At 44.6% G+C, this 27,737-nt stretch overlaps 1 protein-coding gene across 3 annotated transcripts; it reads right to left on the bottom strand.

The window, feature by feature from the left end:
- Positions 1–1,536: 1,536 nt before the first annotated feature.
- On the bottom strand, positions 1,537–22,221 carry UPF3B (UPF3B regulator of nonsense mediated mRNA decay). 3 transcript variants are annotated; one of them, XM_056125778.1, is made up of 11 exons: positions 21,927–22,221; positions 21,023–21,129; positions 20,743–20,849; positions 13,003–13,101; positions 11,397–11,507; positions 9,210–9,253; positions 8,513–8,695; positions 8,053–8,091; positions 5,653–5,816; positions 4,746–5,040; positions 1,537–2,548 (listed from the first exon to the last, which is right to left on the bottom strand). In XM_056125778.1, the coding sequence occupies exons 1-11, from the start codon at positions 22,080–22,082 to the stop codon at positions 2,399–2,401; spliced, it is 1,455 nt and encodes a 484-aa protein (XP_055981753.1). In that variant the 5' UTR covers positions 22,083–22,221; the 3' UTR covers positions 1,537–2,398. The 3 variants fall into 3 exon arrangements, with proteins under 3 accessions (XP_055981753.1, XP_055981755.1, XP_055981754.1); XM_056125780.1 differs by lacking the exon at positions 13,003–13,101; XM_056125779.1 differs by lacking the exon at positions 8,053–8,091 and having other exon boundaries at positions 21,927–22,216.
- Positions 22,222–27,737: the final 5,516 nt, after the last annotated feature.

Genomic DNA, 27,737 nt, shown 5'->3' with positions numbered 1-27,737 from the left:
ATGCCCGCTGTTCTTAGTTCTTGTTTTGTTTTTTGGGTTACACCCGATGAAGCACAGGGATTACTCCTGACTCATGCACTCAGGAATTACTCCTAGTGGTGCTCGGGGGACCATTTGGGATGCTGGGAGTTGAACCCGGGTCAGCCGTGTGCGAGGCAAATGCCCTACTCACTGTGCTATCGCTCTAGCCCCTGGCCCCATAGTTCTTAAACCCTCTCTATGGCACTGTCAACTATCCTTCCTTCCCCTTGATTTTTTTCCTTTCTTTATTTTGGTACTCTCTCCCAGCTGAAGACAATTCTCTTCAATTATCTTCAGTAGTTCTTCCCTTTTTGGGGGGCGACGGTGTGACACACATGACACATCCCTTAGGGGACCAGGGATGGAATCTGGGGCTCCTTCCTTTCGGCCAACTCTCAGGCTCTCTCTTACTGCCTCTTGAGCTACTGGTTTCTAAAAGCTGAGGAAAAAACATAAAGCAGTGGCTTGCAAAGTAAAAACAAAGTGACACCATGCTAAGAGCTGACAAGATGAAATGAAGCAACAAATCAAGTCTGTTGTCCAAACACTGGTTTTTGTGAACAGGGCTGGCATCTCATTGGGTTTTATTGGGTTTAGGGTCACATCTGGTGATGCTCAGGGGTTACTTAGTCCTGGCTCTGAACTCAGGGATTACTCCTGGTGTGCTCAGGGGACCATGTGGGGTACTGGGTATCAAACCTGGGTTAGCTATGTCCAGGCAAGCACCCTTCCCACTGTACTATTGCTCTGGCTCCCACACCTCAGTGTTTGAGCATCTTGGTGGGCAAAGTAAGGTCAGAAAAGGTAGAAGCAAATGTCTCTGTTAAGGTTCATAAAAGGGGCCTGTTCTCTACCTTCAATAGTAGATGCCTCTCAAGCTGAGATGCATTTCCTTGGCATTTCCCCCCCTGGGGAATTCTCTGTTCTCACACTCAGTTGTGGTTATGGCTTACTCCTGGCTCTGCTCTCAGGGATCACTCCTGGTGAAGGTCAGGGGACCACATGCAACGCCAGGGATCGAACCAGGTCAGCTGCAAGCAAGACAAGTGCCCCACCCGCTATACTAAAATGCTTCAGTCTCTTGAATACATGTCTCTTGCTCCCCTCATATTTATCTAAGTTAATGTCTTTTTTTGTGGGGGGGGGGGTCACACCCGGCGATGCACAGGGGTTACTCCTGGCTCTGCACTCAGGAATTATTCCTGGTGGTGCTCGGGGGACCATATGGGATGCTGGGAATTGAACTTGGGTCGGCCACATGCAAGCCCTATCTGCTGTACTATCACTTGAGCCCCAATTAATGTCTTTCAATGAAACTATTTTACCTCACTAAAAACGTTCCCAAGTGGTTGATTCAATATAACAAATTTAATATTCTGTTTTAGATGGTTTTGGGTCACATCCAGGGATGTTTGGTTGGGCTTTGGGGTCCCTACGTGGTGCCAGGGATTGAATCTGGGTCTGCCATACACAAAGCAAGCCCCCACCTCCCAAATTTCTTAAAAGTAAAAGCTGTCAAGAACACACATGTAACTTTATTCTCAATAAACTGTCAACAAACACAGATGTAACTTTATTCTCTGAGGCTATTAGCAACAATGCAAAACAGAGGAAGACGGAAAGTTGCTATTTAACAGGAACAAATATTCATGCAGCTTTCCTTCCTGGAGAGAGGATGCTCAGATTATGAGACCTAAGATAAAACAAAGACTGGATTGTCAAGAATCAAGCAAAGGGGAGACTCGAAAAGAAACTTGCATAGGGCAAAAAAATGTGTTTAACAATATTCTTGCCACTAAGCTCACAGAAGCAAACCAAAAACACCTAGAACTAACCCTGAAGCGTGCGGATCAGGACGTGATACGACTACATTTTGGCATAAGCCCCTCACTGTACTTGGACTACAATTACATGCTTGTTGCATTTGCACTACACCGTAAACAGCGATCACCACGACTCTCTAACTAGACCTGACGGTGACTTCGAAGTGACTCGGCTCCACTCAAAGTGGATGAACCAAAAACATTTTTGATGGTGGAACCAGCTGATTCGCATCTCAGGTCCTGCCTGAATGAAGTCCTCCCATGACCTTCCCTGCCTGCGCACAGCACTGCCTGGCCGCACCCCTCGTATTTGTCGGACACTGAAAAATTAGTCTGTAGGAACTGCATAAACAAGAAAATGGAACTTCCCATCTGAACCTGCGATCTGGTTCCTGCTTTGCGCAAAACGTACTCCTCTGCAGTGTACCCCACCAGCACAGCGGACCCCCTTTCTCGCTCGCTCTCTCTATTCCTTTGCCCTGAAGGCACTTCTGGATTGCTGAACACGTGCTCTTTGGCTGCCTCAACAGGACACCTAAGGCCATTTGAACTCATCACTCCTCTCCTCCTTCTTTTCTATGGCTAATACCACTTTCCTGCTTTTTGTCTATTCCTGAATCTCCAGGCTTGTTGCTTTCCTCAGGAGGAAGAAGACGATTGCGGCTTCGAGCTCCTGGCTGGTACAGCTGCATGGCAGGGCGATCCTGGAAGACAGGGAGATGGGTTCAGGTGACAACATTGCTCCTGAGTGTCCATGGGTGACCTGCAGAGCCTAAAGTTCAAGATTGGTACACTCCCCGACACAACTCACACCAAACCAAACACATGAAGTTCTACTTTGAGCCAATGCGTGCTTGGTGGTCAATTTACTTTTTACCCTACCACCAAAGAACAGCAACCACCATAGCTCAGAGGATACTCCTGGCTATGTGCTCACAAGTGACTCTGGCAGTGCTTGGGGCAACTGGAGGTCAAATGGGGGTCAGACACATGCAAGGCAAGTGTTCTAGCTGCTGTACTAGTTCTCTGGCTCTCTATGAGTATTTTACATGGCTAGGGTACATTTGTTTGAGAGGGCGGGAGTGGCGGAATTTGGCCATTACCTGGCTATGCTCAGAGCTTACTCCTGACTCCATGCTCAGGGATCAAACCTGGAGGAGGGTTGATCAGCTAAGTGTAAGGCAAATGTCTTAACGCTTATACTATCTCTCCTGCCCATAGGGTGCAGTTTTGATAAATTGAATGATCGATTTTCTTAACCACCTCAAGATAATATGCATTGGCTTAAATTTAGGTTTTAGAAACTAGTTGCCAACTCTTTCTTTCACACCAGTACAACGGCCTTTCAAATTCCCATACAAAGATTTTAGGAACAAAAATAATTTTTTAAAAAAGCAAAGTTATTTTAATGAGATGCTCTTTTTTGTGTGTGAGATCTCTACTCACTCATTTTTTCGATAAAACCCACTTACTTCACTGAAAAATAAAGTTTTATTTTGAAAATTCTATCCGCCAAGGATGAGGGGATGGCTCAAGCAGTCAACCATATGCAAGGCCCTGAATTTGATCCCTGGCACCAAATGACACCCTTTCCCAGAAATGCTGGGTGCGACCACATTAAAAAATTCTACTTTTGAAGAGTCAGAGAGGTAGTACAGTGGATAAGGTGCTTGCCTCTCGTGTGGTCAAGCTGGGATCAATCCTCAGCATCCAATATGGTCTCCTTGAACACTGCTAGGAAGGATTCCTGAGTATAGAGCCAGGAGTAACCATTGAGCATCTCTGGGTGGGGCACAAAACAAAACAAAGGAGCTGAAGTACAGTGGGTAAGCTGTTTGTGCGTTTTGGAAGGCCAAACCAAGTTTCATTCCCAGTATCCTATATGGATCACTGAGCCTGCCAGTAGTGATCCCTGAGCACACAGCCAGGAGTAAGCCTTGAACACTGTTAGGTGTGGCTCATAAAACAACAACAAAAAAAAAACAGTCTACTTTGGAACCAGAGAAATCATATACCAGGCACAGCGTTGGCCTTGCACATGGCAGACCAGGTTTGATCCCCAGCACCACATATGGTCCCCTGAACCCACCAGGAGTGATCCCTGAGTGCAGAGTCAAGAGTAAGCTTGGAGGGGCTGGAGCAGGTTGGGCGTTTGCCTTGCACGCGGCTGACCGGGGTTCGATTCCCAGCATCCCATATGGTTACCCGAGCACCACCAGGAGTAATTACTGAGTGCAGAGCCAGGAGTAACCCCTGAGCATCGCTGGGTGTGACCCAAAACAGCAAAAAAAAAAAGAGTAAGCTCTGAGCACTACCAGGTGTTGCCCAAAAACCAGAAAAAATTCTATTTGGGGGCTGTAGAGAGTATGCAGGGCTTAAGGGACATGCCTTGCATGCGGCTGACACCATCTAATCCCCAGCATCCCTTTTATCTCCTGAGCACTGCTAGGAATCACTCCTGAACACAGAGCCAGGAATAGTCCCTGGTGTGGCCCAAACCACCTTCCCCCTCATAAAAATCAACTCTGGTTGGGGGCTAGAGTGATAGCACAGCGGGTAGGGCATTTGCCTTGCACGCGGCTGACCCGGGTTCAATTCCCAGCATCCCATATGGTCCCCTGAGCACTGCCAGGAGTAATTCCTGAGTGCAGAGCCAGGAGTAACCCCTGTGCATTGCCGGGTATGACCCAAAAGGAAAAAAAAAATCAACTCTGGTGTTGGTGAAGTACATTAACTTACTACATCAAAACTGTACACATTAACACTTGTCACCGTTCTCCCAAAGTGGTAAGTAAACACTAAAATTCTGCCATCATCAAGAAGTGTTACGTTTTTTGCATGACCACCACCACCACCAGCAAAAGCCTCATGAAAACAAACATGTCTGACAAGCAGCAGCACCTTGTTTCTTATGCGATCTCTTTTAACCACTTCCTCTTTCTTCTCTACTTTGTCTGCGCTGCCCACTGGTTCAGGTGTTTCCGGCTTCTTCGCCTTAGCCCCCAGAGCTTCCTTCTCTTTCTTCATCTCTTCTTCCTTTCTTTTAAATGCCAAGGCCTTCTCCTTCTCGTAGCGCTCCTTCTGCCGGCGTCGCTCCTCCTCCAGACGCCTCAGGCGTTCCCGTTCTCGAAGGATGCGCTCCTGGTCGCGCTCATAATCGCGATCACGATACTCTCGGCTAAAGTCGTCTTCGAATCTGCATGAGAAGCACATCTGAGACAGGGCCCTCAGAGAGAAATCTCACTGGAGGCCAGTGTGCTGCCTGCACCAATACAGGTGGAGAACATGGTTGCTGAGTGAGCTATGGCCCTCAACCCCAAACTTCCTGGGCACGGTTAAAAAGCCAAACCAAACCAAACCGGACTAGCACCTTCCAAAGCACTCTCAAAACCCTTCGAACCCAGTGTTTATACCTTAGACGATGCAAAACCTTCCCTCTTCACCCCATCGCCACCCACCCATTGTAAAACCAGCTCGGGGGCTGGAGAGATAGTACAGCAGTAAGAGGACTTACTTTGTACATGGCTCACCTGGGTTCGATCCCCAGCATCCTATATGATCCCCTGAGTCCCACCATGAGAAATCCCTGAGCACAGAGCCAGGAGTATGTCCTGAGCACTGCCCACAAACAAACAAACAAACAAACAAACAAACAAAAACCCAGCTTATCTTCATTCCAGGGTGAACAGATGGGCCGCTCCTGGCTTTGGGCTCAGGAGAGATAGCTATCCAAGCACAGGAGGAAAACCTGCATCTAGGAACAAAAGAGACCTAAAGTAAATATATCCAAGAGTCCTCGACCACAAACCTCTTAGGCTTTTCCTCTTTAAACTCAATCTCTGGGCGTTTGGACATGGTACAAACAGGCCCACTGGCTCTTTCATCACTTAGGTTCTCCTTATCCAACTTCTTAGCCTTCTCTCTTTTCTCCAGTTGTTCTTTTTCATCTCCTTTCTCTGGCTTCTTCAGCAGCTTAAAGAGAAGACATAGATTGTTACATGGAAGGGTGGTGACACTGTCACGGCCACCCTACTTGCTTCTAGCAAAGAAGGCTGAGGCTCCAGAAGGTCCCCATCGCTGCAGGAATGCTTTGACTTTCAGGTGAACAAGTGCATCAAGAGCAGCAGTTTAGTGGAAAGGATGCGCTAAGGGTGTAAGTGTTATCCACTCAAACGAAGTGGTTCTGTCACAATCGCAATAGGATCCAGACTCCTTTGGCTTCAAGCGGATCAACCATGAAGTGGACCCCTGCAGGTTTGCATGAAGCAAACCAGCACGGTGATCTGGCTTGCCAGGAAAAATGCATCACCGATTTCAAATGTAAGGCAGAGCACGACTGTGGCTCAGTTTTGGAGCATAGGACTTGTATTGACAAACACCTCGATCACCAAAGGAGAGATCCATTGCAAGAATAGTTCTGCTTTGCCCCCGAGAGTAACATGCTGATAGTATGATCGTCACGGATGAAGAACAAGAATTAAATGGTGTTTGAAAAGTCCAATAAAGTATCAAACAGAGCAGGGAAGGCCTGTAGATATATTTGGGTTTGCGGGCCACACCTGGTGATGCTCAGGGGTTACTCCTGGCTCTGCACTCAGGAACTACTCCTGGTGGTGCTCCGGGGACCATATGGGATGCCGAGGATCAAACCCAGGTCAGCCTTACCCGCCGTACTATCTCTCCAGCCCCCAATATATTATTTTACTGCATAAAACCTGTACTTGATTCCACAGCTCTGACCATAGGCACTTGGAACACTGTTTTTCTGGAGCGCTTTTGAGTCACACCTGACTGGTGCTCAAGGTTTACTCTTAATAAGGCTCAGGGTGGGGGGGGGTCTCATTAAGACATACATGGTGCCTGAGATTGAACTGGCATGGGGTGTGTGCAAGGCCTTCACCCCTGTACTCTCTTCAGGCCAGAACAGGCACTACTCAAAAACACAAGGGACTCAAGTCCCAAGTATCCCTCCAGGTTCAAGGCATCTACTTCCACAGCTGCAAATCACCCCAGAATATTTCCCCTCTGGACTGGCTATTCTAGAGCAATTCCGTGGCAAAGGTGGGCATGGCCCAGTCTGGGGGGAGGGTGCAAGCATCAGACAGAGGTTTGTCTCGGGGGGAAGGCCACAGGCAAAGCACAGCAAAGAAGCCAGCAGGGGGTGGGGGTGCGGTGGGGGTGCTGCGACATGCGAAGCAGCACCATGGCAGAGGGGAGCAAGGAGGAGGGCTGAGCCAAGGCAGTGCATGCAGGTGTCAGGGGCCATGCTCTTATGTCTAACAAACATCTCGGACCAAAGCCATGATGTTCATTATGCCAATAAGAACATGGACGAAAGGTCTCCAGTCGGACTGGCTCTACCTGCTGCCGTGCTGAGAGGAGTGACAAGTCAGTTGCACCGTGGAAGGACAGCGAGATTGCTAGAAGGAATGAAGAGGGGAGCCTCCCCACCCTGCCCCTAAGCCCCACCCCTCTCCTCATCCCTTGAGAGTGCCCTCCACCACCCCTGCCCCGCCCCCCCAGAGTTTGGGTGACCTGGCACATCACAGTGTCTATGGGACTGCGAGGCCCTGGGAGAGCCTGTCACCAGCCTCAAGAGATGGGTGTCCCACAGTGGCGAGGTCAAGCTCCCAGAACCTGGGAGTGGTAGGGACATGGAGAGGCACAAGGCCGCCCTGAGTCCCACCCTCCAGAGAAAAGCGGCCAGGCTGGGCTCCATGCTCCAGGGGCTCTCCTCTTCCTGTGTGCCGTGCAGCAAGGAGAAGCCCAGCTCGAGGCTGGGTAACAAGGGCCTTGTGGGGGACGGGCAGGCCCAGAAGGCAGGGCCTGAGCCCTACCTATGACCCACCCCCCCCCACAAGAGTGCTGCTTCGAAGAGGCACACAGGAAGTAAGGGGGTCACTGAGAGCTGGGCATCTTCAGACTATATATATTTGCACGCATCTCTACAGGTCGCTTTCGACAGATGGATCTACATATATAGTCGAAGCTTCTGGGTACACAGCGGAGCATCAGGGGGTCCTCTGGGCCTTCCCCTTCCAGTTGGAATGTACAAAGACTCAGCTCTGAAGACGACTCAGAATGAGCCTGCAGGGCTGCTCTTATAATGGGAACATAGGCTATCACCACCACCGAAAAGGACTTAGGTGCTAAGACCTGTGTGTGCGACACGGTACTAGATGCACTGTATCATGGACTTGGTCCTTACATTTTTCTGATTCACAGCTTGTAACAGAAACCTGTGTACCTGAAGACAGTGGAAAACAAACAAATGAGGCAACTTCACGTATCAAACACATGAGGGGAACAACACAAGAAGCTGAATAAAACCCACATTTCATGCTAGCCAGCCCAATGGCCCAATTTGCAGAAAACAGAGGAAAGTAATATCCCTCCCCCACCAAAAAAAAATCAGATTCCAAAATGCACAAGAATCCAAATGACAGAGGACTGCAGCCAAGAAATGCAAGGCCAATGACATAGTCCTTCAAAATTATATCTTAAGTGGGGGGAATACCATTATGGATGACAGGAGACCTTTCTTATTGGTTTACTTTCCCACCCCATCGCCCACAAAAAGACAAAAACCCAAAGCCTCCATCTACACCAAGATAAGACACACGCACATTTAAACCACACAGACACATGCAGTTTGGTTATCTGCACACCTTAATCTTTGGTTCTTCCTTTATCTTTTCCTTCTCTGGAATTCTCTCTATCTTCTTGAGTTTTTCTATATCCTTTCGTTTGCGTTTCTCCTCTTCTTTCCATTTACGTCTCTCTTCCTCCCGGAGCCTCTTACGCTCGATCTCTCGCCTTCTTCGCTCTTCTCTTTTTTCTTCTCTCATTCTCTACAAAGACACATCAACCCACGCCTTCAAACAGAAGTGTCAAGAATTCATCCCAAGGGCAAGTGCAGTGAGCCCTTTAATATGCCAGGCCATCACGCTTTCCTACCAAGCACCTTTCTACCGCCTTCCCTGCCCCCCACCCCATTTATAATAGGAGAGCAGTCAGGATCAGGGCATTGGAGGACCAGTGTCTAACTGGTACCTTGTTGTATGAACAGCAAAGTATCTACTATCTATTTTAACATTACAATGGATTTCAATTTTTGGAGAGGTTCTCAGAATGCTACATGAAGACTGTGTCTCTGAAGACACCTAAGGATTTGGGGTTTGCACAGTGAATCCTGGATGCGGCAACCAGAGTGAAGGAGAGGGCCAGAAAAGGAAGCCAGAGCTCCGAAGCATAATCACAAGAAAAATGACCCCTTACTCCGAGAGGATCCTGATGCTTTAAAGGGGTTGGCAGAATCTGAACCAATAAAATGTAGGGAGAGAGCTATAAAATCAAAAGGTTTACCTGCTTGTTTTTCAGGAAGCTCAAAAGTGGGGTTGTCCTTTTAGCTACACAAACGTAAACAGATTATTAATACTTAGCAGCCCCTAAAAAGGATCCCATTTTTCTGACATTCCTACCAAACACCCAGGATGTGAAAGTGAGACCCCATTCCAGTAAAAGTTTGCCACTACATTCAGAAAGAAGTTTTACAGTACTCTACTTTCATTCTGTAGAATTAAAATGCCAAAAAAGATTCAGTGGCTGGAGAAGTAAGTAGCACAGTGGGCAGGGTGCTTGCGTTGCACGTGACAGACCCAGATCTACCCCTGACACCCCATGTGGTCCCCCAATCCATCCACGAGTGATCCCTGAGCACAGAGGCAGGAGTAAGCCCTGAGTACTACCGTTTGTGGCGCGAAAACCACCATCCTTCCCCCAAAAAACACCCAAAGACAATATTTAAATAAATTCCCCTTGTGAGAATTAAATTCTCGTTTTACTGCTGGCAGGAAAAATTTGTTCAACTGGATAAAAATGGGGGAAAGTGACTAAGTTATATACTCTTGACTCCAAATTCCACTGAAGGGAATTTAGCCTAAAAAATGATCAGAGATGAGCTTATTTTATACTAAAGGTAACAAAGGTTGAGAAGAATTAATTTTTCAATTTTTTCGGAGAGGTTATTTTCTTTGGGAGGAGGTCATACTTGGTGACGCTCAGGACTTACTCCTGGCTGTACACTCAGGAATTACTCCTGGAAAAACCTGTGGAACCATATGGAATGTTGGGGATATTAAACCAGGGTCGACTGCATGCAAGGCATGCCCTACCCAACCTACTATCACTGCGTCATCCTTATTTTTCAATATTCTGACAGTGATGTAGCCTTGTATCTATCTTTTAAAAATGTTTTTCTTTTTATAGTGTTGGGGATCAAACCCAGGAGTATGCACATGCTATTCAGAGACCCCCACATAAACAGCCCCTATAGACAGCAGTATCGTTTTTGGTTTTTCAGACCATACCAGCCTGTGCATAGGGTTTACTCTTTGCTCGGTGTTCAGGGATCACTTCTGGAGAGGATCAGGGCACCATATGTGGTACCAGAGATTGAACATGCAAGGCAAACATCTACCCACTAAACTATCTTTCTGGCTTCTATAGTTAGCTTTTTCTTTCGGTTTTTTTTTTGGGGGGGAGCCACACCCAGTGATGCTCAAGAGTTATTCCTGGCTCTGTGCTCAAGGATCATTCCTGGCAATGATCAGGGGAACCCTATGGGATGCTGGAGACAAAACCTGGGTCACCTGCATGAAAAGTAAGCTCTGTACCAACTATACTATCTCTCCAGACTCTGTAGTTAACTTTTTCAACACATACTTTCTTTGGATCCTGGGTCCAAAACTATGCTTATCTTTAGAGCTATGTCTAGTATGAGTGAGTACAATTCACCCTAAAACCTGTAACTAATAGCCAAACTAGAAGTTTTCAATTTGGCAGAATTAATTTCCTTCTTTTTGAGAGTTTCAGATCAAAAATGTTTTAAGAAATACAAGCTGCAGGGCTGGAGCGATAGCACAACAGGTAGGGCATTTGCCTTGCACACAGCCGACCCGGGTTCGACCCCAGCATCCCGTATAGTCCTGAGCACGGCCAGTAGTAATTCCTGAGTGCATGAGCCAGGAGTAACTCCTGTGTATTTCCAGGTGTGACCCAAAAAGAAAAAAGAAAGAAATACAAGCTGCTTCTTATTCAAATGGGCTCAGGGATCATCAAAGGCTGACCAATGTCTAATGGTTCCTAATCAGTCTTCACATTTCTTATACTTAGGTTATAGTTGGGGACCCCAAGCTGAGCACAGAATTTTTCTCCAGTTTATCAATGCCTTTTCTCAATCCTATGAAACAGGTATTATCATCTACATTTTATTTGTTTGGTTTTGGTTTTTGGACTACTCCCTGCAGTGCTCAGGGCTCATTCCTGGCACTGCTCAGGGAACCATATACAGGATGGAACCTGGGTCGGCTGTATGCAAAATAAGCACCTTCACCCATTGTACTATCTCTCCAGCCTATTTGGTATGTTTCAGTGAAGAAACCATTTTAGAGAAATCAGTGGCATCCCTGGGGTCACACAGCTAGCAAGTGACAGAAGTAAGAATCAAACATTCCTCCTAATGAAAAAGCCATAGACCTTCCGTCTACTTACCTATTAATTCTCTATTTTTGGCTTCAATTTCCTCTAGCAGAGTTTCTGGAGTAGAGGTCATCTTCTCATTATCTGCTGCATAGGTCTCCAAAAATTTTCTATATTCTGGGTCTAAAGAATGGTTTGATTCAACAAAGAACAGAGTAGGTCTTTTAGCAAAATCAGGCACCATTATGCCAAAGATGCAGTATGCAAAGAAGATACTGTTCTTCATGGAAGACTGAAAACAAACCAAGTCATGCCCCTAATATAGCTCAGAAATGTATGGGTCACTTATTGTCCAAACTCTAATTCAAGGCACCCACTAAGAGAACTGGATATAACATGAGGTCAGGACAAAGGAAACCCTCACAGTTTAACAGACTCCTTAGGGATATTATATAGTTTGCCTTTAAAAGTCAATATCCTAATCCAGAGTTGCACTTAGGCAGAAATGGTTATAGCCATAGGCCATCAATATTATACAGAGCATGGGAGTGCTTCTTATTTGGCTGAATCTGACTTTAAGTAAATGCAGCAAATGAAAATCACGTGGAGATTCCCAAAAGAAACATTTTGGGAGGAGCCGGAGTGATAATATAGTGGGTAGGGTGTTTGCCTTGCATCTGGCTGACCTGGGTTCAATCCCCGGCATCCCTGCGCACCACCAGGAGTGCTGAGGCAGGAGTAACCCCTGAGCATTGCCGGGTGAGACCCAAAAAGAGGAAAAAAAAAGAAAGAAACATTTCAGGGAGCTATAAGCTAAACATGGCACCAGAGGTGATGGCAATCTGAATCACTGTTGTTTCGAAATTTGAAAGTCGTATGCCATGTTGGGCAATGGCCCATGATCGGCCCTTCCAGGCCTAAATCAATGAGATTAGAATCAACAAGCAACCAAAGGGTGTTGCGTCCTTTCTGTATTTTTTATGAAATAAATACCCATTGGTAACAGGTATTAGACATTCTAAAATAGCAATCTCATATAAAGTATGTAAACATAATGTATGCGAAAGTTAAACAGCTAAAAAAACCCTACAGATAATTCAAAAACTGGATCCAGTTTACTGTAAGTGGCAATTATTCCAGTTTTTTGGTTCTTTCATTTCAGTTTGTCATTACTAGAGATGCAGTTAACTGCAGAAGCAAAGTTTGAAAGCCTAGCAATTTAGCAAATTTCTTATTAAATTACTCAAGCATAGAATTTTTCCCATCACATCTCCATGATTAATCTTCAGTTATATAAAAGTGGAAACCCATGGCAAATAATGATAAAATGGTTAAGAAGCCTGAGGGAGTTGTACTTGGTCAAGTCTGGCTCACCACCTTCGTTCATGGTCTTCTAATCAACTAACCTAAGAGGATTTACTACTTAATAACAGTCAATAATACATTACTTAAAGGGGGTAGGGGAGGAATTAAAGGTCACTAGCCAGCGACAGTGGAATCTCTACAGAGAACCCATTTCCTTTTGATTAAGCCAAAATTCCCACCCATGAATTACATTTCTTAGTAACCCTATTCTGTATGCTTTCTTATGGAAATGACTGACATCCAAAGAATTCTCAGAAAGGTTTTGTTTGTAAACCCATGGCAGGAGTATTACATAACTAGGGCTATACTGTACCATCATCGATAGTCCCAACTTTGGTATCTCTTTTCTTAGTCTTCTTTTTTGCAGCTTTTTGAAAAGGTGCAAATTCTACTATAGCAGGATATTCCTGACCTGTTTAGAAAAAAATACCACTTTGCTATAACAAAGAAAATATGAAAAATGGACACAAGAGTAAACCCACTGCTTTATAGGTCTTCTTTGATGGTTGTCATCTGAACAGTATCTCCCAAGGGCATCAGTTTAAGGTATGAATCACAGGGGGTACAACTAAAATCAACTTGCTACCCAAAGAGCCCCAAATTAAGACTCAAAATATGCTGCAGAGATATGTCAGGGAAGTCAAATGTTCATTTATATTCACCTTCTGAAGTGTGAGATTTGGATAATGTGGGGGAAATAAGCCACAAACTCTAATTTTCATGTAGAAAATACACCCGGGGGCCAGAAACAGTAGAGCAAGCAGGTAAGGTTGGCTCCACACACGCCAACCTGGGTTTGCTTCATCACCCCAAATGGTCCCTGGGCCTGGCCAGGAGTGATCCTTGAACATAGAGCCAGGAGTAAACCCTGAGCACTCCAGGGTGTGGTCCCCAAGCCACAAAAATACATCACTTTGGGAGGGAAAAGAGATGATCTGGAAGTAGTATAAGGACAACAGTGTGGGGGTTCTGAGCCCTTTCATGGTGAAGATGCAGTAAAACTTTGTACAACAAAACCATAAATATCATTACAGATACATTCCCTTAACAAGTTTTAAATTTTAATTAAAAAATGAATGTTTATGTGTGTTCTGACTGGAAAATAATATTTCTACTTTTTATCCATACTACTGAAACATGGTTGTTAATTTACTTGGTATCTTTTTTCTCTTTCAGTGGTGAGGAGGATAGAAGAAGGCGAGTAAGGGAGTGGAGAGAGGGAAGCAGGGGGAAGGAGGAGGAAGAGAAAGAGTGAAAGAGCGAGAGTGAGAGGTTGAGAGAGAAACTGAGACAGAGTGAGGGGTACTCAGTATCTTTTAAAATGTTCTCATCACAAGAAAAAATGTAACTGATGATGGATGTTATTTATGTTTATTGTGGGGAGTACTTCTCAACATAAATAGCAAATTATCATAGGAATATCTGAAACTAATGTAATGTTCTAGTCAACTCTATCTCAAAAAAGGAAAATTTAAAAAAACTTTAAAAGTCAAATTAAAGAGAGCTCTAAAAACAAAATAAAAAACCCTTGGGGCTGCACACAGCCGACCCGGGTTAATCCTCAGCATCCCATATGGTCTGTGAAGGACCGCCAAGAGTGATCCCTGAGCACAGAGCTAGGAGTTTAAGCATTGATCATCGCCAGATGTGAACCCAAAACCAAAAGAAAGAAAAATTAGATTATGTAACAGATAATTTAATATACCAAAAATATTGAATGGTACATTTGATAAAGGATAATTTTATGATATGTGAATTATATCTCAATGGAAGTATTTACGGGGCTGGAGTGATAGCACATTGGGTAGGGGTTTGTTTTGAATGCAGATAAACTGGGTTCGATACCCAGCATCCCATATGGTCCACCTGTGTACCACCAGGAGTAATTCCTGAGTGCAAAGCCAGGAGTAACCCCTGAGCATCGCTGGGTGTGACCCATCCCCCAAAAAGAAAATATTTAAAATATTTCAGGGAGCCAGAGAGATAATACAGGGTTAAGAGACTTGCCTTGCATGTAATCAACCCCAGTTTGACTCCAAGTGTTGCAAAGGGTTCCCTAAGAACAGCCAGGAGTGACTCATGAACGTAGAGCTAGCTATAAACCCTGGGCACTGACGGGTGTGCCCCTACCCAAAAAATATGTATACAATAAAAGAGCATTTTCTGCTTCTTGTATCATAACCTGAGATATATACACACTCTCTCTCCTTACAGTTTTTTGTAAATAGAACTATTTTATTTCACATACCAAAAATATTTTATAACATCAAAAGGTAGGCAACAAAAGTAAAAGCAGGCATATATAATTTTTTTTTGTTCTTTGGGTCACACCTGGCGATGCACATGGGTTACTCCTGGATTTGCACTCAGGAATTACTCCTGGCGGTGCTCAGGGGACCATATGGGATGCTGGGAATCAAACCTGGGTCGGCGCGTGCTAGGCGATGCCCTATCTGCTGTGCTATTGCTTCAGCCCCGGCATATATAACTTTACCAAAATTGAAAAAATTCTTTGCCTCTAGGGATGGAGAAGTTGCTATTTATGGAAACCAAAGAAACTAGTATTGGTGATGACACGGAGAAACTAGAATTCTAGGGCATAACTGGATGGAATGTAAACTTGAACGGGTAACAGTGAAAACACAGGAAGTAAAATAGGTATTCAAGTTCAATTTTGTCAGTATGATATTCTAATATGGGAGAAGGAATCTCCAAACTAGTTTTCTTTTTTGGTTTTGGGACCATATGCAGTTCAGGAGTTACTCCTGGTTGTGCACTTCAAGAAACACTCCTGGCAGGGGACCATATGGGATGCCGGGGATTGAACCTGGTGCAAGGCTAGCACCCTATCCACTGTACTATCTCTCCAGTCCCCAAACTAGTTTTCTTTTATATACACATCAAAATCTCTCTCTCTCCATCCCATTTCTCTAAGCAATTTTCTTTTAAAAAATTAAGTAATGGGCTGGAGGGTAGGGCTCTTGCATTGTACACAGCCGATCTGATTAAATCACTGGCACCCCGTATGATGCCCAGAATCTGCCAGGAGTGATCCCTATGTGGACAGCTAGGAGTAAGTCCTGAGCATCACAGGCTGTGGTTGCAAAAACGAAGTAAATAATAAATAAAAAGCATATGATTAAGCAATTAGGCCTTAGGGTAATTATTCAAAAATGAAAGCAAGGGCCAGAGAGGTAGTACAGTGGGTAAGAAGCTTGTCTTGCATATGGTCAACCTGGGTTCACTCCCTGGCACTTCATATGATCCCCGTAGCCCTACTAAGAGTAATCCTTGAGCGTAGTCAGGAGGAAGCCCTGAACACTGCTAGGTCTGGCCTAAAAACAAAAAAGGGAAAGTATAGATTGAAAACCAACGTATATAACTAAGAACACAGCAAACTCATTCACAATTACGAAGAGGTGGAAGCAATGCCAATGGATAACAACAAATAGATAAAATATGGTTTGGTCATACAAAGGAATATTACTCAGCCTTATAGCACTGTATAGCACTGTTCTCCCATTGTTCATCTATTTGCTCAAGCGGGCCCAGTTACATCTCCATTGTGAGACTGGTTGTTATTGTGTTTGGCATATCGAATACGTCACGGGTAGCTTGCCAGGCTTTGCTGTGCGGGCGAGATACTCTCGGTAGCTTGCCAGGCTCTCCGAGAGGGGCAGAGGAATCAAACCCTGGTTGGCCGGGTGGGTGCGTGCAAGGCAAACACCTTGCCCACTGTGCTATCGCTCCAGCCTACTACTCAGCCTTAAAAAACAAAGTTTCTGTTTGTTTTTGTTTTGAGGCCATACCCAGTGGTGCTCAGGGATCACTCCTTATGGTGCTTGGGACACCATAGGTGGTGCGAGAGATTGAACAAGGGCTGCCATATTCAGGACAAGTGCCTTAACACTCCTGTACTAGCTTTCCAGTCCCACAGGAAAAAGAAAATTCTGACAGAAGTGACAAACTAGATGAACCTTGAGGTCATTCTAATAAATGAAAGGAGTCAATCACAAAAGACACATGTAAATATAAAAGACACTTACATGAGGGCCTAGGATGCTAAAGCTTATAGAATGATATTCACAGGGGGGCCCAAGTGATAGTACATTGGTTGACGCTGTACATGGTTTGATCTCCTGCATCCCATATGCTGAGCACCGCCAGCAGTTCCTGAGTGCAGAGTGAGACGTAATCCCAGCGCATCATAGGGTGTGGCCCCCAAACAAAAATTAGACAGTTACCCAAGACTGATGAGGGTATGAGGAAAAGGGCAGATATTTAAATGACTCTTTTTTTTGGCTTTTTGGGTCACACCTGACAATGCACAGAGGTTACTCCTGGCTCTGCACTTAGGAATTACTCCTGGCGATGCTCACGGGACTATATGGGATGCTGGGAATCGAACCCGGGTGGGCCACGTGCAAGGCAACACTCTACCCGCTGTGCTATGGCTCCAGCCCCAATATTTTCGTTTTCAAAAAAATGAGTAAGGGGGCTGGAGCCATAGCACAGCGGGTAGGGCATTCATTTACTTGCACATGGCTGACCAGGGTTCGATTCCCAGCATCCCATATGGTCCCCTGAGCACCGCCAGGAGTAATTCCTGAGTGCAGAGCCAGGAGTAACCCCTATGCATCGCTGGGTGTGACCCAAAAAGCAAAAAAAAAAAAAAAAAAAAAAAAAAAAAAGAAAATTGACTCTTGAATTAGTCATGCAAGATGAACATTTCCTCAGAGGGGCTAGAGAAAGAGTGCAGGAGGGAAGGCACTTGCCCTGCATGTGGCCATAATGGCTGCGAGTCTGGTTCGAATCCAAGTAGCACATATGGTCCCATGAGCAACATTAGGTGTGGCCCTGCCCCCATCACACCCCCTCCCCCAATTCTGCAGAATGGTGGCATAATCCTATAGAAATGTAATACTCCTGAGCTAGACATTTAAAAACGGTTAAGAACACAAATTGAGGTAGGGATGGGATAGAAGCTTGGGTGTGGCTCAGTGGCAAAGAATATGCCGTTTATGTCTGAGACCAGCGCTGATCCCTGGCACTGCACAAAAGAAAAAAAAATACACACACATTTTATATTATGTATCTTTCCCCACAATTTTGGTTTTGGTTTTGGGGTTACACCTGGCAGTCCTCAGCGCTGACTCCTAACTTTGCTCTCAGGAATCACTCCTGGTGGGCTTGAGGGAACTTACAGAATGCTGGGGATCGAATCCAGGCCAGCTGCATGCAAGGCCAGTACCTTACGCACTAGACTGTAACTCCAACCCCTTTCCCTGTAATTTTTAAAAGTGGGAGGAGAAGGAGGTGGAATGTAGATGAACCTTTAAAACACTATGCTGAGAGAAAGAAATCAGTTACTGATGGCCATATAATATATGACAACTTATATGAAACTGTGCAGACTATGGAAATCTACAGATAGCAACTTAGTGATCAGGGGTTAGGGGAAGAGCTGTGTGTGCCTGCTCAGGGATAGAATATTATTTGTTTTGGGGCCACACCCAGCAGTGCTCAGGTCTTACTCCTGGATCTGCACGTAGGGGACCATATGAGGTGCCGGGGATTGAACCCAGGTCTGTGTGTGTAAGGCAAATGTTCTACCTGCCTTACTATATAGCTCCAGCCCCGTGGGTAAAGGATTCTTTCTGCAGTGATGAATCCATTCTGCAATTACCTAGTGGTAATGGCCAGTGAATACACTGAAAACCACTTGGTTGGCCACTTGAAGCGAATTCATTTTATGGGAGGTGAGTTATAGCTCAACTCTTCTTACAAAACCCAAACTTCAGGCAAAAAATGTAAATAAAAATAGGCTTGCTCTTTCAAGGCCGTGTTTTCCCCTGAATAAAATCTATCTTACTTCACACATATATATATATATATATATGCAGATATATGATTATATAATAATAAAATATAATTATATATTAGTGAAGTTAAGACATTGCACTGCACTGTAGCACTGTCCTGTTGTTCATCAATTTGCTTGAGTGGGCACCAGTAATGTCTCCATTGTGAGACTTGTTACTGTTTTTGGCATATTGAATACGCCACAGGAAGCTTTCCAGGCTCTGCCATGTGGGTTTGGATACTCTCGGTAGCTTGCCAGGCTCTCTGAGAGGAATGGAGGAATCGAACTCGGGTTGGCCACATGCAAGGCAAACGCCCTACCCGCAGTAAGACATAAAAAATATATATATATAATAAAAATTAAAAATATCAGATCCCTGATATCAAACATCATTCATCAGAGAGAGAAAAAATCAACCCTTAGATCATAGGCTTGCAACCCTATGTCAGAAGGAAGTGCCTAGAATTGGCCAGAGACATCACAATGCATCACAAACCTATGACATCAACAAGATGTCAATAAAGGTGATGGAGACAATCTAATTTCTGGAAATCTTGGCAAATCCAGCCTCAGATTTAATTCAGTTGGGCAACTACAGATAAAACAGGTTAATAAAATACCAACTACTCAGAGAAGAAATGTAAGTCCGACTGAAACAATGTGGAAGATCAACTGGAAACAGAAGTAGGAACCCAACGGAAGTATCCTGACTACCTGGCTAAGGAGTATGAACTTTTTTCCAGAACTGGTTCTTAAATAACTAGTTTCCAAAAGATTCCTTTCATGGCACTGTAACAGCTGAGCTATTTGGAAATGGGGGAAATGGATAATCCTGTTAGCTGAGAGGCAGTGGTTACTAAGCATTAGGCAGAAACTGTGAGACAGTGAGTGAGGACAGAAACTGTGAGAGTTTTAGTAAGTATAAGTGAACAAGTTAGTCACGAAGTAATTAGTAACATGCATCCCTTGTGGAAACATTCAAAAAATGAGAGAGAGAAAGGATAAATTTAACGTAACTTGGATTGCGAAGTTAAGTTGCTAGGACCTCACAGCTAGCCATGACAAAAAAATTGGAGCGGAGAAGTGACTAGCCCAGAGGAGATTAATAAAATTGGACAAACACAAAAGCAGTCTTTTCATTGTTATTGGCATTTTCCCTGACAAAGAATTTAGTTTTATTACCTAAGGGGAAAAAAAACACAAATCGGGGGCCAGAGTGATAGTATAACAGGTGAGGTACTCGCCTTGCTTGAAGCTAACCTGGGTTTAATCCCCTGCACCCCATGTAGTCCCCTGTACCCTGCCAGGAGAGATTCTTGAGCAAAGAGCCAGGAGAAAGCACTGAACTTTACAGGGTATGGCAAAAAAGGAAAAAAAACCCACACAAAACAAAACAAAACCCCCCAAAATCCAAAAAATAAAATCATTTCCTGTTTTTAATGTCAAAAGGAAAATTGCAAATGGATGGCAGCTTAGTCACTGTCTGGTTAAATGTTGTAAGCACAGAGAATAAATGGAGTTAAGGCCGCTTTTTTCCTTACACAGAAACTAGTGAAAACAAAGTGGGATGGATAGCACAGAGTTTAGTGTCTTCATAATACAGAACAGTGAGGATAAAAGTACTCCAATTGGAAACGATTGCCTTAAAGGATATGAATGAAATAATATTGGCCTTTGGAGCAAGATGATAAGTAAATATTTAAAACAGGCCATACCCATTTCAAGAGTCATGTGTTGGGGCTGGAATGATAGTACAGCCAGTAAGGCACTCGCCTTGCAAATGGCTGACCCACGTTCTATCCCCAGCACCCCACATGGTCCCAGAAGCAGGCCGGGAGTGATCCCTGAGCTCAGAGCCAGGAATCAGCCCTAAGTCAAATATCTGTATTACTGATGAAATTAGTAAACAATCAACAGATCACCTAATCCAAGGTAAAAAGATTTGTCCTGGGAGAAAACAATGACAATTTAATTCAGTTGGGCAACTACAGATAAAACAGGTTAATAAAAATACCAAAGTGCTGTGCGATCAATATATACATTAAAATTGATCAAATGTGAAAAACTCTTTAAATAGGACTCTATTTTATTACCCAGCACTTTAGGAAAGCTACAAAGTCATTCTACACACAATTACACAGAGTGTCTTAAACATATAAAGGACAAACTCCCCTATTGGTATAGACTCACCTTTATTGTCAAGGAATACATAGCCATCAAAGCGATCCCTGAACAAAATAATATCCTCTTGGTTCCTAAAGTTGATGTATGCTCTCGAATACATATGAGGATACAAACTGCAGAAGAGGAAAAACAATAATGTAAATGTGCTTGCAAGTGTCTGGTTAAATTACCAGAAAGCACATTTATGAGACAGGCTTAAAAATCTGTGGCAAAGATGACTAGTATCAAAACGGCAGAATGAACTTTATTCAGCTATCCCCTCCCTTGTTTTATTTACTTATTTTACCTAGTATCATTAGAGAAAAACTCAAAATAATCATGGTCAGGCAGAGGCTGAAGATGTTCCAGAAGCTGCTCCTTGGTCAACGTGGGAGGTAATCTGCGTATGACCACCTTAGGAAATGAATAAGGAAAACAATATTACTGCAAATGAATTTTCAGTAACACCTGACTTGCCACCCCTGAAGAAAGACGGACTTTAAGACACGAGGTCATTTAGAAAAAGCTGAAAATTGAAAACGCTTGCAATCAAAGCCAATCTCAGGTTCTGTTCATCCAAAGATCGGCCGTTTACCAGGTCTGCGCATCATGTTCTGTCGTCCATTTTTTTAAACAGATGTCTCGGGCAAGAAATTAACGGACCAACCTTTGATTTATTATTCCCCCACATGCAACATATCCTACAACAAAATCCTTCCTCATTCAACACCAAGAATTCAAAATTCAAAAGAGTACCAAAAATTCACTCTCGCTCCACGAATAGGATGAACCCGACCTAGCCCCCTAGACCAGTAACCGCCCCCCGCAGCCTCCCACCTGTCCCCCTCGATACCGCCATCGCAAACGATTCCCACCACTGGCCGTCCATTCATTATTTCATAATTCTCCCCAATTAATTGCTTTGCGGTCTCCCTTTTCTTAACTATCGTTTTTTTTCTGGCACCTTACAGCTCGGAACCATCCCATCTGGGAATCCCCCATCCCAGCTGGGAATCCCTCCCACTTTTGCCTCACTACCACCCCGGGGGGCTGAGCCGGAAAAGGTTCCCCACCATAACCGGCCAGTGGAAAAGCCGGGGAGATAAGATTTCATTCAAGGGAGGAAATGCTGCGGGAGACCGGGAGGGAAAGAGGGCCGCCCCGTTCCCACCCCGTCCCGCCCTCTCCCGGAACAACCGATGGTCACGCACCTTGCTCAGCGCTTCTTTCTTCTCCTTGCTCCGATCCTGCTTATCATCCCCCTTGCCGCAGTCCGCCGAAGCCCCGGCGATGCTGCTGGTGGCCCCTTGGGGAGTCAAGAGGGTCACTCGCTTCTCCTTGGGCCTATAATCCCGATCCTCCTTCATGGCCACGGCGCCGCGGCTCCGAGCGGCGGCTCGGCCCCCGAGCCGTTACGCCGCCGAAGCCCTGCCGCTCTCGCTCAGTTCCCGTCAGAACTCCGCCCCCCCCACAAAGGGCTTGTTCGTTAAAACTGGGACCCGCGTGCCATTGGGCCCCGCCGGGATCTCGCGAGACTTCGGGGCACAACCGTGAAAAGGTTTTAACACCTGGTCCCGTCAGCCCCGCCTTCCGGAATTCCCACGCCGCCCAATCCCCTTGAGGCCCAGACTCCCTCGGGGCTTGGTCCCCGCCCACCCCTTAGCGCTCCGCCATCTTGAGTAGGCGGACTCTTTCCTCAGACTACGAATCCCGGCATGCAAAGCGGTTGCTCTGTTCCCACCGGGCGCGTGCTGGAGCTGTAGGTTTTCTGCGTCCTTATTTGTAAGACAGTTTGAGGCTTTGGTTAATGAGAAGGTCTGTTTCTCAGATCGAAAGACAACTTCTGGGGGCAGTACCTCGTTTCTTTTTGCTCAGATGAACCCCTTGTTACCCAAAGTTTACCTCACCCGGGGACGACGTGGTTTTTGTCACTGGTTCCAAAGAAGCTTTAAAACTCCTTTTCTTGGGCCGGTAGAGATAGTATAGCATCTAAGGCGTTTGCGTTGCACGTGGTTGACCCGGGTTCCGTCGCATCCCATATTGTCCCCTAGGCACCACAGGATTGAATCCTGAGTGCAGAGCCGGGCGCACCGCCGAGTGTGGCCCCTCCAAAAGTAAACCCCGCTTTTCTATACGTTAAGGATTCACAAGATTCACAAGACGCTTCTAAAGAAATAGTATGAGCAAACGATGAGATCTGCCTTGCATTGCTTTCTTATGTTGTTGTTTTTTCATTATTATTATTATTATTATTTTGGTTTTGGAGACACAGCTGGAGGTGCTCATGCGAGCCGGTTCTCGAGATGTGCAAGGCAGATACTTACCTCTGTACTATCTTTCCATCCCTCTCACTTGATGTAAAGCAAAAGGTTTCTGGCGGTATTAATGCACCAGGATCGTTGAGGGCTTCTAGAAATGTTGCCCTTAAAAAGAAAAAAGAACTGCTGAACGTATCCAGACATTGGACCAAGTATGGATTCAAAGGGCAGAGCACGAGCTTTGCATGAAAGAGCCCGGAGTTTCTGGCACTGCATGATAGTGCAAGCACCGTGGAGAGCCACCTCCACTCATGTAGCAGGGGAGCTCCTCACTGTGTGCCCTGCCCCCAAAGAAGATTCCAGACACAGTTGCTGTACAACCTCCTTTGTACCAAATTCTAGGAAAAGGTAAAGCTAAAACAATAGAAAACTCATTGCTATGGGTTGATTGTAGAGCCAATGCAGAAAAAATTTCTTTTTTTAGTGAAGCATGATAATATTTTTCTGAAGCAAGATAGTTTTTATTGAAAGATACTTAGTAAGATGTTACAGGGGAGAAGGAAAGGAATTCATGTTCCAGAGTGAAGATGAATTTAAATGAGTAAGAAAAGATGCATAGAAAGATATGTATTCAAGGAAGAACACAGGCTTGAAATAATAACCCCGGGGAACTTTTTGTACTGATGAAAATGTTTGTATCAAGTAGAGAGAGAGAGTATGGGGGAAACTGTCTGCCACACAGGCATGGAAAGGGTTGGAAGGGGGGCGTACTGGGTGTTTTGGTGTCGGAAAATGTGCACTGGTGAAGGGATGGGGTTTAATTATTGTATGACCAAGTTCAAATATGAAAGCTTTGTAACTATCTGAATCAATAAAAAGGGGGAAACTTTTTTTTTTAAAAAAGAGAATGTTTGTATCATAACTTTGGTTGTGTTTACCAGTCATCACACATTTCTGTTATTGCACCTTGAAAATTGATCTGTTTTTATTTGGAGGGGTTAGGTCCCCAGAAGCTGTTCTCTGGAGTTACTCCTGATTCTGCTCTCAGGAATTACTCCTGGTGGTGTACGGGGGACCACATAGTATTCTGGCCATTGAAACCCTGGGTCCTCCAAGTGCAAGACAAGTGCCCTAATTGCTGTACTATCTTTCTAACCCCCAGATTTTATTTATGGAAATTGTATTTAAATAAAGATCTGCTCCCAAAAGTTTAAACCAAATGAAAATTTTGGGACCTGGAATGTTGTTCAAGAGATTGAAAACACACCTTGGCATATTCCAGACCCTGAGCTCTACTCTACCAACTGTATGGCTCCCAGCATCTATGAATGTGGTTCCCATAAAGATAAAAAATTGCAGAGCTTGGGAGCATTTCCCAAATGATAGAGTGTATTTTATCCACTCTAAGATATTGATTCAAAGACCAACATTATCGAGAAAGAAAAATGCCACTAGTTGGACAGCATTATCAGTTTTATGATGCATCCCGATTTCAGGAGAGTTAGAATATGAAAAAGTATGTCTTGAATCAATTAACTAAGTGTATATAATTAATTACATCATATACAATTCAGGAAAAAGGAAGATAAATGGGAGAGAAGAGCAAATGATAAGCTTATGGGCTACAGGCTTAAAGCAAGTTTATGCAACAGAAGCCCAAAGTGAAAAACTGCTGAAGGGCCAAGATCTGTTATGCCAACTGATAAGCTATAGAGAATGAGAGGCACTAGCCATACATGCAGGCAGCCTGAGTTCCATTTCTGGTGCCATGTAGATTCCTCAAGCACCATCGGGAGTGATCCCTGAACACAGAGCCAGGAGTAAGCCTTGAATACCACTCCAGCTTTGATTCCCGAGGACAAAGATAGGAATAAGCCCTGAACACTGGGGTGTACCCAAGACATGCCCCCAAATAAATTAGAATCCTTTCCTTGACAGATAATAAAGCAGCAGCAAACACTACTATAAAATACTGATTTGGATTTTTAAAAAAATTTTTATTAGTGAGACATCATGAGGTACAGTTGTAGACTTACAAATTTTTGTGCTTGGGTTTCAATTATACAATGATCAAATACCCATCCCTCCACCAGTGCCCATTTCCCACCACCACGGATTCCAGTATCCCTCCCACCCTCCATCCCCCCCCATCCCACCCTGCCTCTGTGGCAGGGCATTCCATTTTGTTCTCTCTCTCTTATTGGGTGTTGTGGTTTGCAAAAGAGGCAGTGAGTGACAATCATGTTTAGTCTATAGTCTACTTTCAGCATGCTTCTCCCATCCTGGGAGAATCCTCCCAACACCCTCTATTTGGTGTTCTCTTCTCTATCTGAGCTCCCTTTTCCCCTAGCATGTGTGGTTGGCCTCCAAGCCATGGAGTAAAATTCCTGGTACTAATCTCGGCCATTTTTGGGTGTTAGTCTACTATTTTGTTACTTTATGTTCCCCAGATGAATGCAATCTTTCTATGTCTATCCCTTTCTTTCTGAGTCATTTCGCTTAACATGATACTTTTCATGTAGTACCACTTGTATGGAAATTTCATGACTTCGTCTAAAAAATATTTAAACGTTTTCATATTTTAAAGTTTGGGGGCCATACCTGGTGGCAAAAACAGGCAAAATTCTCACCTGATGTTCATTGTTCATGCTGCTTTTTATGTTCTATTGCCCCATGTATATTAACTTCTTTTACAAATAAAACTACCTATGAAAATTAGGTAGTGGCTGTGGGGTGTTCCACCCAGCATCATGAAAACTATAAAGCTAACATCCAGGGGCTGGAGTGATAGTAAGGTGGTAGGGAATTAGCCTTGCATGCATTGACTGGGTTCTATGATCCCCCTGAGCCCACTGAGAGTCTCTGTCAGCACAGTGCCAGAAATCAGCGCTAAACTCTGCCAGGTGTGGCTGTAAAACAAAAAAACTGACATCCAGTGCAAGATCAAAGTAACTCATTTCAGTGCTGTTGTCAGTTTTGTTTTTGGCAGGCAAGCACATTCAGCAGTGCTCAGAGTCTACTCCTGGCTTCAGAGCTCAGAGGTTTTCCTGGTAGTGCTTGGGGAGACCATACGAAACCCTGGACTGAACCTGGGCAAAGTGCATGCTCCAGTCCTTGGAGTCATCTCTCCAGCCATGTGTTCATGGTTCATTATTTTTAGTTAATTTATATCCAGACCACCTCTAAAATGACCCAAATCCTAAACACAGTGATGAAAGGAACTGAACACTGTAAACTCCAATCCAAGGCTGGAGAGATAGTACAGGAGTAAGGCACTTGCTTTGCATGTGGCCGACCAGAGTTTGATCCCAGCTCCCCATTGGGTATCCCCAAAACCGGTTACGGTCATGGTCACGGTCCTCCCGTTGTTCATCGATTTTCTCGAGCGGGCAAAAAAATTTTTTTTCTGAATCACTATGAGATACAATTACAAAGCTTTCATGATTGGGTTTCAGTCATACAATGATAGAACACCCATCCCTCCACCAGTGTACATTTTCTGCCACCAATGTCCCCTGTATCTCTTCCGTAACCCATACCCCATACCACCCCATGCCTCTGTGGCAGACACCTTCCTTCTTACTCTCTCTACTTTGGGGCATCATAGTTTGCAATACAGATACTGAGAGGCCATCATATTTGGTCCTTTGTCTATTTTCAGCACACATCTCTCATCCTGAGTGATCCCTCCAACCACCATTAACTTAGTGGTCCCTTCTTCATCCCAACTGCCTTCTCCCCCAGCACATGAGGCAGGCTTCCAAACCGTGGAGTGATCCTTCTGGCCCTTGTCTTTACTGTTCTTGGATGTTAGTCTCATATGTTATTTTATAAAAATTAATATTTTAAATTAAAAACATAAAGGAGATCAGAGAGATAGTACAGCAGGTAGGGTATTTTGACCCCTGGCATCCCATATGTTCCCTAGTCTCCAGGAGTGATCCCTTGGCATAGAGCCAGGAGAAAAACCCTGAGCATCGTGGGGTGTGGCCCCCAAACAAAAATAAATAAAATTCAAACCAATATTGTACAGTAGTGTTTGCTGATGCTGTTATCTGTCAAGGTTATTTACTGTATAGTCATTTACAAGTATAGTCATTTACTGAGTGGGGGGTTGGTTTGGGCCACACCCCCTCTGTGTTCAGGGCTTACTTCTGATTCTGTTCTCAGGAATCACTCCTTTCTGGGTTTCAGGGGACCCTATGTGGTGCTGGGGATTGAACCAGGGGTGGCTGCATGCAAGTACTTTAAACCCTGTACTCTCTCTGGCCCAATATTTAATTTTTTATTTCCTTTTTGCTTTAATTAATTTTGGGGGGGGTTGTTTTGGGGCCACTCCCGGAAGTGCTTAGGGCTTACTTCTGGACTGGCATTTAAGAGTCACTCCTGGAAGGCTCAGGGGATCCTCTGGGGTGCAGGGATCAAATTTGGGTCAGCCATAGTAAGGCAAGTTCCCTACCCTCTGTACTATGTCTCTGGCGCCAATCATTTTTAATTTTAGTTGTTTTCTTTTCTTTTCCTTTTGTTGATTTTGCCCACACACCCCCCTGGTACAATCCCCAGCACTGCATGGTTCCCAAAGCACTGCCAGAAGCAACCTTCAAGCAACTCCAGCAGCAACTCTAGAGCATTAAGCTGGGAGTAGTCTTTGACCACCACTAAGTATGGTTCCCAAAACAAAATAAACAAGAAATAAAATATTTTCTTCTGTTTCCTAGATTGCCTTTTCAGTCTGTTGATTGCTTTTTTAAATTTTTGGGTCAT

Source organism: Sorex fumeus, unplaced genomic scaffold (assembly GCF_029834395.1).
Source record: "Sorex fumeus unplaced genomic scaffold, SorFum_2.1 ptg000058l, whole genome shotgun sequence".
Classification (NCBI taxonomy): Eukaryota; Metazoa; Chordata; class Mammalia; order Eulipotyphla; family Soricidae; genus Sorex; species Sorex fumeus.
Note: the sequence above shows the minus strand (reverse complement) of the source record. Positions and strands in the feature narration are given on the sequence as shown.